Genomic DNA, 12,992 nt, shown 5'->3' on the forward strand with positions numbered 1-12,992 from the left:
TGTTTAAAACTTCTTGTCAATAGGGGGAGCTGTTGGCATTATTTTTTTCTTGGTGTTTCCAAATTAAACTGCCTCGTACTCAATTCTTGCTCGTACAATATGCATATTATTATTACTATTGGATAGAAAACACTCTCTAGTTTCTAAAACCGTTTGAATTATATCTGTGGGTGAAACAGAACTCGACTTAGAGCAATTTTCCTATGTGTATGTAAGAATGCAGAATTTTACTGGCTGTTCTGAGACCTGTGTATTAATTTGCCTGTCCTCTATTGGTTGAGATGCACTGCATACGCCTTCCCCTGGTTGTTAGCGAATAGGGAGACTTGAAATGGAGTTTCTACGCAGTTCAGAAAGTCTATAAATTGATTGGAATCGAGGTGTCCACCCTTTTGGATCCTCGCGCTGACGCAGAGAGGGTCTTGGCATGTCTTTTTAGAAGCTCTGGTTTTAGCTCCTATATATATCCGGCTCTGTTTTTATTCGATATAGGCTTTAAAGACATCATAATCTTGTTATTTTAAACCAATTTATATCAGTTTATGTCAGTATATTGCGATTTTCGGGTATTTCATTTTCTGACGTTGTAGAAAATTGGGTATCTCTCTTTCGCATGCCATTGTTTACTGCTAATTGCAACATGGAAGAGGACGTTCTCCAACCCAGCAACGATTCTTTTGGACAAGGACACCCATCCCAAGATTCTGATGGAAGCTCAGCTAAAAGTAAGAACTATTTATGCTGATAATTCGTTGTTCTGTTGAAAAAAGTAAAATGCATAAGACGCCATTATTTGCAGTGTAGCCTTGCGTTATCGCACCCTGTATTGCACCCTGTATTGCGCAGTAAGGTTAATTTTAAAAATGTAATTCAGCGATTGCATTAAGAACTAATTTGTCTTTCAATTGCTGTCCACCCTGTATTTTTTAGTCAAGTTTATGATTATTTATTGATTAGACTAGGTGACTCTCCAAGATGGCGCCCGACATTTTCTGGGCAGCTTGGCAACTTTTCTCATTGTATAAGCACGATTTGTGCCGCTAAATATGCACATTTTCGAACAAACTCTATATGCATTGTGTAATATGATGTTACAGGACTGTCATCTGAAGAATTCTGAGAAGGTTAGTGAAAATTAATATTTTTGGTGGTGAATACGTTATCGCTATGTTTGGCTGGAATCAATGCTGTTGTGTGGTTTGCTACTGTGCTAAGCTAATATAACGCTATATTGTGTTTTCGCTGTAAAACACTTAGAAAATCTGAAATATTGTCTGGATTCACAAGATCTGTGTCTTTCAATTGCTGTACGCTGTGTATTTTTAAGAAATGTTTTATGATGAGTAATTAGGTAATACACGTTGCTCTCTGTAGTTATTCTAGTCGAGTTGTGATGGTGGCTGCAATGGTAAACTATGATTTATACCTGAAATATGCACATTTTTCTAACAAAACCTATGCTATACAATAAATATGTTATCAGACTGTCATCTGATGAGGTTGTTTCTTGGTTAGTGGCTATTTATATCTTTATTTGGTCGAATTTGTGATAGCTACTGATGGAGTAAAAAACTGGTGGAGTAAAAAAAATGGTGTCTTTTGCTAACGTGGTTAGCTAATAGATTTACATATTGTGTCTTCCCTGTAAAACATTTTAAAAATCAGAAATTATGGCTTGATTACCAAGATGTGTATCTTTCATCTGGTGTCTTGGACTTGTGATTTAATGATATTTAGATGCTACTATTTACTTGTGACGCTATGATAGCCTATGCTAGTCAGCTTTTTTACTGGTGGGGGTGCTCCCGGACCCGGGTTTCTGAGGAAGTAGAGGTTAACCTTTTCATACGTGAGTTGTTTTATGCTCGCTGCCTGCTAATTATATTTAGGCTATGTTTCAACTTGTGAATTTAAAATAATTTTCTAACAAGTTGTATTTTCTAACAACAGTTTAAATTGAGGTGTGTTCTTTCTCCTCATTAATTCACATAGAAGTAGCCCATTTCAGCGTTGCAGACAATTTATGTTTGAGGCTTTACTGAGCCGTACAAACTTTTCTCTTCGAGAAGAGCCCAAGCACTTCACCAATGTTTGCGCAGACCAAGTATTTGCGCAGTCTTGCACGAATTGGAACATTTTCTGGCTGGCGCTCTCGTTGCCTTCCTTGTTGTTTTCCTTACAAATAATAACTTTAGACATGTGTGCGTTCCTATAAAAGTAAGTTCCTTTTTTTCTGTATATCGTGTTGTCGTTTCTACTGTAGGCGCATATGTATGTATGTAACATAATGTATTTACAGTTTTATTCACGTTTTCAAGTTCTGGTTACAAATAATGCATTCCGATTATTGCATATATTGTAATGGACACCTATGATGTGTGTAAAATAACTTGTTGAATGTTGTACTGATTATAATAAGCTAATGCTAAGCTATTTGCCAGCTATGTGTGGCACCATGTTTGTTGACATTATACAATGCATTCTGGGTGACATTATACAATGCATTCTGTCAGACCAAAGATGTTATAATGAGGTGAAGGAATGGTTCACTCATCTTTCAGGTAAACTTCCGGGAGTGAATGAAGGAAAGTGAATGATCATAGACGACACACCCCCTTCAATATGCATAGTATAAACAGACCAAACTCATCTTGTCTCCTCTTATTATCTTGGTTGATGTGAAGAAGAAAAAAAACATGGCGGCGGGCACAAACTACCCATCGATTACTTTCGATTTCTATTAAGTGTTTTACTCAATTATTTCGATCAATTGTGAGCTCACTCGTGATGTGATTAATTATAATTAGTAATTGCTATTAGCTAATTCATATTGTAGTTTCTGTCACTCGAGAGTTATAAAAATATGAGACCTCTTGTGTTATGTCAATCTTTCCTCAGTTAGCGTTAGGACAAATGTAGCCTACATTTTCCGGTTTGGATAATTGTGTTATGCTGTAGCTACTTATGTGAATGTCTGAACATTGCATCCAAAAATAAACTGGTCACATTCTGGACATAACTTTGTAAGGACTGTGTTTGTGCAAAATGTTTGTGTAAAAACAGTATGGCCAGCTCAAATGCTGATTGTTGTCAATCGAAACTGGACACTGTAATCACACCGGTTTGAGCATACGTTGCAGGGACCACTGTAGAATGATCACACCCGTTTGTTGGTACGTGTGAAAAGGTTAACACTTTTTTGGTTATTACATGATTCCATATGTGTTATTTCAGAGTTTTGATGTCTTCACTATTATTCTACAATGTAGAAAATAGTAAAATAAAGAAAAAGCCTGAAATGAGTAGGTGTGTCCAAACTTTTGACTGGTACTGTACATCTACCTAAATTACCTCGTACCCCTGCACATTGACTCGGTACTGCTACCCTGTGTATACAGCTAAGTTAATGTTACTCACTGAGTATTTATTCCTTGTGTTATTTTTCTATTATTTCTCTTTTTCTCTGCATTGTTGGGAAGGGCCTGTAAGCGAGCATTTCACTGTCTACTCAAATCAAATTGTATTGGCCACATACACATGGTAAGCAGATGTTATTGCGAGTGTAGCGAAATGCTTATGCTTCTAGATCAGACAGTGCAGCAGTATCAAACAGGTAATATCTAACAATTCCACAACAAATCCTAATATCTAACAAATCCCACAACAAAACCTTAATACACACAATCTAGTAAAGGAATGGGATAAGAATATCTAAGTATTAAAAATATGGATGAGCAGTGACAGAATGGCTAAGATGCAATAGATAGTAAAGAAGAGATAGTGAAGGATACAGTATACATTATATACATCTGAGATGAGTAATGCGAGATATGTAAACATTCTTAAAGTGGCATTATTAAAGTGACTAGTGTTCCATTTATTAAAGTGGCCAATGATATCAAGTCTGTAGGTAGGCAGCCACCTCTCTGTGCTAGTGGTGGCTGTTTAACAACCTGATGGCTTTTAGAAAGAAGCTGTTTTTCAATCTCTCTGTCCCAGCTTTGATGCACCTGTACTGACCTCACCTTCTGGATGGAAGTGGGGTGAACAGGCAGTGACTCGGGTTGTTATTGTCCTTGATGATCTTTTTTCCTTCCTGTGACATCGGATGTTGTAAATGTCCTGGAGGGCAGGTAGTTTGCCCCCGGTGATGCGTTGTGCAGACCGCACCACCCTCTGGAGAGCCTTGGGGTTGTGGGCGGTGCAATTGCTGTACCATCCGGCGATACAGCCCGACAGGATGCTCTCAATTGTGCACCTGTACAAGTTTGTGAGTGTTTTCAGTAACAAGCCACATTTTTTCAGCCTCCTGAGGTTGAAGAGGCACTGTTGCGCCTTCTTCACCACTCTGTGTGCGTGGACCATTTCAGTTTGTCGGTGATATGAACACAGAGGAACTGAAAACTTTCCACCTTCTCCACTGCTGTCCCATCAATGTGGATAGGGGGGTGCTCCCTTTGCTGTTTCCTGAAGTCCACGATCATCCCTTTTGTTTTTCTGACATTGAGTGAGAGGTTATTTTCCTGACACCACACTCTGAGGGCCCTCACCTCCTACTTATTGGCTGTATCGTTGTTGTTGGTAATTAAGCTGTTGTGTCGTCTGCAAACTTGATGATTGAGTTGGAGGCGTGCATGGCCATGCAGTCGTGGGTGAACAGGGAGAACATGAGGGGGCTGAGAACGCACCCTTGTGGGGCCCCAGTATTGAGGATCAGCGGAGTGGAGATGTTTCCTACCTTCACCACTTGGGGGCAGCCCGTCAGGAAGTCCAGGACCCAGGTGCAGAGAGCAGGGTCGAGACCCAGGGTCTCAAACTTAATGATGAGCTTGGAGGGTACTATGGTGTTGAATGCTGAGCTGTAGTCAATGAACAGCATTCTTACAGTGCAGTGTGATGTTGATTGCATCGTCTGTGGACCTATTGGGGTGGTAAGCAAATTGAAGTGAGTCTAGGGTGACAGGTAGGGTGGAGGTGATATGATCCTTGACTAGTCTCTCAAAGCACTTCATGATGAGAGAAGTGAATGCTACGGGGCGATAGTCATTTTTAGTTCAGTTACCTTAGCTTTATTGGGAACAGGAACAATGGTGGCCATCTTGAAGCATGTGGGGACAGCAGACAGCAGACTGGGATAGGGATTGATTGAATATGTCCGTAAACACACCAGCCAGCTGGTCTGTGCTTGCTCTGAGGACGCGGCTAGGGATGCCGTCTGGGCCAGCAGCCCTGCAAGGGTTAGCACGTTTAAATGCTTTACTCAGGTCAGCAACTGAGGAGAGCCCACAGTCATTGGCAGCGGGCCGCGTCGGTGGATCTGTATTGTCCTCAAAGTGCGCAAAGAAGTTGTTTAATTTCTCTGGAAGCAAGACGCCGATGTCCGCGAAGGGGCTGTTTGTTTTTTTGTAATCCGTGATTGTCTGTAGACCCTGTCACACATTTGAAGTCGGAAGGTTACATACACCTTAGCCAAATACATTTAAACTCAGTTTTTCTCAATTCCTAACATTTAATCCTAGTAAGAATTCTCTGTTTTAGGTCAGTTAGGATCACCACCTTATTTTAAGAATGTAAAATTTCAGAATAATAGTAGAGAGAATTATTTATTTCAGCTTTTATTTCTTTCATCACCATCACAATCCCAGTGGGGCAGAAGTTCACATACACTCAATTAGTATTTGGTAGCGTTGCCTTTAAATCGTTTACCTTGGGTCAAACGTTTCGGGTAGCCTCCCAAAAGCTTCCCACAATAAGTTGGGTGAATTTTGGCCCATTCCTCCTGACAGAGCTGCTGTAACTGACAAAATTAACACACACAATTTCTATAGGATTGAGGTCAGGGCTTTGTGATGGCCACTCCAATACCTTGACTTTGTTGTCCTTAAGCCATTTTGCCACAACTTTGGAACTATGCTTGGGGTCATTGTCCATTTGGAAGACCCATTTGCAACCAAGATTTAACTTCCTGACTGATGTCTTGAGATGTTGCTTCAATATATCCACATCATTTTCCTGCTTCATGATGCCATCTATTTTGTGAAGTACACCAGTCCATCCTGCAGCAAAGCACCCCCACAACATGATGCTGCCACCCCCGTGCTTCACGGTTGGGATGGTGTTCTTCGACTTGCAAACCTCCCCCTTTTTCCTCCAAACATAACGATGGTCATAATATATTTTTGTTTCATCAGACCAGAGGACATTTCTCCAAAAAGTACGATCTTTGTCCCCATGTGCAGTTGCAAACCGTAGTCTGGCTTTTTTATGGTGGTTTTGGAGCAGTGGCTTCTTCCATGTGAGCGGCCTTTCAGGTTATGTCGATATAGGACTCGTTTTACTGTGAATATAGATACTTTTGTGCCTGTTTCCTCCATCATCTTCACAAGGTCCTTTGCTGTTGTTCTGGGATTGATTTGCACTTTTCGCACCAAAGTACGTTCATCTCTAGGAGACAGAACGCGTCTCCTTCCTGAGTGGTATGACGTCTGCGTGGTCCCATGGTGTTTATACTTGCGCACCATTGTTTGTACAGATGAACGTGGTACCTTCAGGCGTTTGTAAATTGCTCCCAAGGATGAACCAGACTTGTGGAGGTCTACACTTTTTTTTCTGAGGTCTTGGCTGATTTCTTTTGATTTTCCCATGATGTCAAGCAAAGAGGCACTGAGTTTGAAGGTAGGCCTTGAAATACATCCACAGGTACACATCCATTTGACTCAAATGATGTCAATTAGCCTATCAGAAGCTTCTAAAGACATGACATCCTTTTCTGGAATTTATCTAGCTGTTTAAATGCACAGTCAACTTAGTGTATGTAAACTTCTGACCCACTGGAATTATGATACATTGAATTATAAGTGAAATAATCTGTCTGTAAACAATTGTCGGAAAAATGACTTGTGTCATGCACAAAGTAGATGTCCTAACCGACTTGCCAAAACGATAGTTTGTTAACAAGAAATTTGTGGAGTGGTTGAAAAAACTGTTTTAATGACTCCAATCTAAGTGTATGTAAACTTCCGACTTCAACTGCTCGTCTCGTGTTTGAGCTGTTGAATTGCGACTCCACTTTGTCTCTATACTGACACTTTGCTTGTTTGATTGCCTTACGCAGTGAATAACTACACTGTTTGTATTTGGTCATATTTCCAGTCGCCTTGCCAAGATTAAATGCAGTGGTACTTGCTTTCTGCTTTGTGCGAATGCTGCCATCCATCCACAGTTTCTGGTTAGGGAAGGTTTGAATAGTTACAGTGGGTACAACATCTCCTATACACTCCTTATAAACTGGCTCACCGAGTCAGCGTATACATCAATGTTATTATCTGAGGCTACCAGGAACATATCCCCGTCTATGTGATCGAAGCAATCTTGAAGTGTGGAATCCTATTGGTCAGACCAGCAGTGGATAGACCTAAGCACGGGCGCTTCTTGTTTTAGTGTCTGCCTATAGGAGGGGAGCAACAAGATGGAGTCATGGTCAGATTTGCCAAAAGGAGGGCGGGGAGGGCCTTGTATGCACTGCGGAAGTTAGAGTATAAATGGTGGAGCGTGTTACTCGCTCGTGTACAGCAATCGATATTCTGATAGAATTTAGGTAGCCTTGTACTCAAATTAGCTTTGTTAAAATCGCCAGCTACAATAAATGCCTCAGGATATATGGTTTCCAGTTTGAAAGTACAGTGAAGTTCCTTGATGGCCGTCTTGGTATCCGCTTACAGGGGGATATGCACGGCTGTGACGATAACCGAGGAGAGTTCTCTTGGGAGATAATACGGACGGTATTTGTGAGAAATTCTAGGTCAGCTGAACAAAAGGACTTGAGTTCCTGTATGTTGATACAATTACACCATGAGTCGTTAATCATGAAACATACTCCCCCCTCTTCTTCTTACCGGAGAGATGTTTATTCCAGTCGGTGATGCACAGAAAATCCCTTTGGCTGTATAGACTCCGACAGCATGTCCCCAGCTAGCCATGTTTCGGTGAAACATTGTATGTTACAATCCCGGATATCTCTTTGGAAAGCAACTCTTGCCCAGATTTCGTCGACTTTGTTAACTAGGGACTGGACATTAGCGAGTAATATACTCGGGAGCGGTGGGTGGTATGCGCGCATCCGAAGCCTCACTAGAAGACCGCTCCAGCACCCTCTCCTCTGGCGGTGTTGTTTTGGTCTCTGGAATCAGTTCAAATGCCCTGGGAGGTGCAGAAAAAGGATCCGCTTTGGGAAGTCGTATTCCTGGTCGTAGTGCTGGTTGTGCTGGTAAGTTGACGTCTCTCTGATGTCCAATAGTTCTTTCCGGTTGTATGTAATAACACAATGTTTTCTGGGCTAACAATGTAATAAATAATACATAAAAAACTAAATACTGCACAGTTTCCTAAGGAATAGAAGCAAAGCTGCCATCTCTATCGGCACCATCTTGTAGTGATTATGTTTTGTTTCCTGTTGTTTACGAGGCATGTGACACATTTTATTTGATTTATTGCCTGCTAAGGGGCCATTTCAGTCAATGAGGGTTCACAAAAGTGATTGAGAGAGTGTAACGGGCTTCCTCCTTCTCTTCATCCGAAGAGGAGTAGCAAGGATTGGACCAAAGTGCAGCGGGGTGTGAATTCATAATGATTTATTAAACAAAAACGACGAAACACGAAATAACACTTTAGAAATACAAAATAACAAAACGAACTAAACAGACCTAAACTTACGAACTTACATGAAACGAAGAACACACGAACAGGAACAGACAAACCGAAACAGTCCCGTGTGGTAACATGTACTGACACGGAAGACAACCACCCACAACAAACAATGTGAAACAACCTACCTTAATATGACTCTCAATCAGAGGAAACGCCAAACACCTGCCTCTAATTGAGAGCCATACCAGGCAACCCATTAACCCAACATAGAAAACACATAACATAGACTACCCACCCAAAACTCACGCCCTGACCAATTAAACACATACCAAACAACAGAAAACAGGTCAGGAACGTGACAGAGAGGTCAGTGTTTCCTATCTCGGCTGGGCTGAGGGGATCAAGTGATAATTCAAAGAGATAAAGAGATCAATATTACTGGGTTAAAAACGCTCATTGTTTTGTCATGTAGAAATGTGAAAAAACTAAGTATATAGGGCTGAACTGCATCCATTATCAGATGCAGTAATCAACAATTCTATATGGGACGATGAAACTAGGATATAGGATAGCCTATAGTGTGGCTGAAGATTTGCTGTTGTTAGACAAAGCTACGTGAATGAATAAAGGGGACATGGCTAGGTGGTGTTATACATGTAGTCATATATTATTTTCCTCCTGAAGCAGGCCCTGTCTGCATCCAAATGACACTCTATTCCCTACATAGTACACTACTTTTGACCAGAGCCCTATGGGGAATAGGATGCCATTTGGGATGCAGAACATCTCTTGACAGCATGTGCACAGACTGGATATCTTGGGGCCTGGAGACTAACACAACTCTCCAGTGAGCCTCCCTTTGATCATCACAGTGGTAAAAACCCACCCCTGTCATGGCTGCTTTACTATTAACTTATCATGATGTACTATGAGCAGGTGGAATGTCTCTATCAGTAGCTCACAGTAGGGTGGACCATGAACGACGCTGCTGTTTTATCATTGGGTTCCAGTGGCTCAGTGGGTTGGGCTTTAGAGAATGGTGGATTGTGGGTTCGATTCTCACATGGCCACATCTACTCTCAATGTTGACAGTTCTGTAAGTCACCTTGGATTCAAAACGTCTACTAAATGACCATATTACATTACATTATAATTGTTAAGTATTTTATTATCATATTATTAGTAGAATTTATACAACAATAAGTCTCTTCAGGCAATTCTAGCAGTATAGTGTTTTCCTACAATGAGGAACGTTTAGAGCAACCAAATAAAGCCAAGCAGGAAGTAATCAGAGTGATACGGCTCTTATCCAATACCACCAGCCAGCTATACTGCCTCCCTTCCTCACTCCAGCCGATGAGCTTTAGCACCTCTAAATGCTTCCCAAAGCTCCGTTAATCAGTCTAAAGAGGTTCGCCGAGACATTGGGCAGAGGAAAAATGGGAGTAACACTCCAAGTAAGTGCTAATGGAGAGGTTAATACAGAGGCTGTTAACAGGCAACAGCAAAGAAGCAATTTGTCACTGTGACTAACTCAACCGAACCACAAGCCAGCCACTCCAATGACTCCAGACACCAAATGCAAAAATCTCCACGGGAGTAACACACGGCCCGGGTGTGTAACCCTTTAAGGTTTATGAGAGGTTTACAAAAAGAGTTTAAGTCTGTTTAGGAAAACAGGGGTTTAGGGGTCTATTATAGGGGTTTGGGGTGGTAGGGTAACTATTATGGTAGTTGAGGAATGCAAAACACACACACAATGAATACAATATGTTACTACACCTGTTTGTGTAGCCGACTTACCTGGCAACAACTTCCTATGGCAACAACACAATATGGAAAACAGATCATATTCAATTCAACATGAGTGCATTTAAAAAATGTTAAGGAGACATTTTGCATCGTCAATTTGGATTATTGTACTGCTGACAAATGCAAACGTGTGAATGATTAATTGTGCAGTAATTTATCGGATCCAAATCAACAGCATCTGCACTTTAGTGGGTTATGATGATCTGAGGCACATTTCTCTGAAGTAGTTTTTTTAAAACCACATAATATGACAGCTTTATCAGGATGTTACATTCCTGCGTCTGTATCAAAGCCGCTGAAAAATGTATCTTCCTCAATACAGAGAGGTTGTTTGTGAGGCAGGGTTGCATCCTAAAGAGCACCCTACTCCCTATGTAGTGCACTACTTTTGACCAGTAGTGCACTTTATAGCAAATAGGGTGCTATTTGGGATGCAACGAGTGCCCAGGAAAGATTTCATTATTGCTGGTCTACAGATACCTCATCTCATCTCTGGCCATTTAAAGGAAACAGATGACAATCAGAACGACTGCTAAGTGTGTTTTCAGGTGTGCTGATGGCTTTTTGAAGAGAGAGAAACATTACCTAGTCTTTTAATGAATAAATATTAAATAGTAATTGGCATGGCTACAATGTATATTTCAGACGAGCAGATTATTTAGTATGGTTATTATAAAAACAAAAAGCAGGAAGCAGAAATGTCAATGCACATCCTCCTTTTCCTTCCCTTTGCCAATCTTGTGAATTAACATATTTTTGGAGCACCTAGCTGCACAAACCACATTTTTACAAACGTGACATAACAACAAGATAAATCTAAGCAGAAAAAACGAATTTAACCGTGAAACCATCTAGAAATACTGAAAGTACCATACTAGTGTTGTTCTCTGAAAAATCATATTCATCAGATGCAATTTTGCAGTGTTCTGGCAAATCAAGTTGACACAGAAAATGTCAGAGAATTGGTTAGTACTGGAAGAGTTGACGCTTTGCCCTTTATATTTACTTTCTGTGATGTGAGCTTTTTCCCTCCCTCCCTCCCTCCCTCCCTCCCTCCCTCCCTCCCTCCCTCCCTCCTCTGTGGAAGCTGTCAGGGCCATCAGGAATCCATTCCCATTCCAGTCACGTTGATCACACCGTAAGTGATTCTGGATGAAAATTATTCATACATAGAAGAACTATATTCAAGGGAGAGCTCTACCTTTAAAAGAGAAAAAACACTTAAAAACATCTAAAGCAGATTTCACATGTTTGTCTTTTTTAATTGATATTTAAAAAGCAAAGCTGGATATAGGATTTTCTGAAAAGGCAGCAAAGAGGCAGGCAAAGCTAAACATGTATTCGTCATTTAATGCGCAGCCCCACTTAAAACATATTTTATGTAATTTTAATTTACATAATCTAAAACCACAGGTGGCAGTAATTTGGTTATTAAAAGGATACTGTGCGCGCTGTACAATTTTGTGTTAGTGCTATATTATACTGTAGCAGGGAGAGGGGAGACATATCATCCCTGGGAGTAATGATACTAATGAGAGAAGCTTTTTAACCAGGCAACCTGTCAGCCCCCAAAGAGAGAGGGAGAGAGAGGCAGCCAGAGAAAGAGGCAGAGATACAGAGAGAGCATATTTTGCATTTAGAAAGACCCTGTATAAATTAAATCCCCCAATTAGATGTTTTCTCTTTGTGTGTATTATTCTCAATGTATTCTTGTTTTTGTTGTCATATACTGTTGTTCCTCAAGCATATTGTTCATTTATGTAATACTTCATATACATTGCTTTGGCAACAGTGGCAACCAGCCATTCATGCCAATAAAGCATTTATCAAATTTAATTGAAATGAGAGATGGAGAGAGAGAGAGAGCGGCAGAGAGAGAGATTCAGAAAGAGATAGAGCGAGCGGGAGAACAGGGAGGTAGAGGAGCAGAGCGAGAGAAAAAGAGAGGCAGTGTGCGTGCAAGAAAGAGAGAGGCAGAGAGAGAGAGAGGCAGAGCGAGAGAGAGAGAGAGAGAGAGAGAGAGAGAGAGAGAGAGAGAGAGAAGGCTTGAAACCATGCCCAACTTCTCAGCTTCCCAAGAGGCTTTTCAAAATTCAATACATAACATCTGTAGGCGATGTTGGGTGCAGACCTAGCGGAGTGCGTCATAACACACAGACACAGAGAGAGACACACACACACAGAGACACACACACACACAGAGAGACAGAGAGAGAGAAAGAGAGAGATGGCTGAACAAAGAAACCATGACGACTACCAGGTTTCCATAGCAACTGCTGCAAGGCCTGGAGAGTATAATAGCACATCAATCACTGTCCAAAAAAGAACTAAATTATCAGCTAAAATAAACCTTTAGGATCTGTTTAGTGGTGTGCATTCGGCGGTAACTCACCTCCTCGAAACCTTGCTCTTTGGCAAAAGTGGCCGCCTCCTGAAATAGAAAATAAAGAACACAAATTAACAGTTAATTACAGAGTCACAATGCTGTAACGGAAGTCACATAAACACATCCCAAATGGCCCCCTATCCCCTAT

The 12,992-nt window shown here is 41.0% G+C and overlaps 1 protein-coding gene across 1 annotated transcript in view; it reads right to left on the reverse strand.

The window, feature by feature from the left end:
• Positions 1–12,992, reverse strand: part of adkb (adenosine kinase b) — a 280,913-nt gene that overhangs the window by 30,769 nt on the left and 237,152 nt on the right. The window contains exon 8 of the mRNA XM_038990637.1: positions 12,851–12,889. Within this exon, the coding sequence (XP_038846565.1) occupies positions 12,851–12,889 (39 nt within the window). The remainder of the gene's footprint in view (positions 1–12,850; positions 12,890–12,992) is intronic.

The sequence above is a fragment of the Salvelinus namaycush genome, chromosome 4 (assembly GCF_016432855.1).
Source record: "Salvelinus namaycush isolate Seneca chromosome 4, SaNama_1.0, whole genome shotgun sequence".
NCBI lineage: Eukaryota > Metazoa > Chordata > Actinopteri > Salmoniformes > Salmonidae > Salvelinus > Salvelinus namaycush.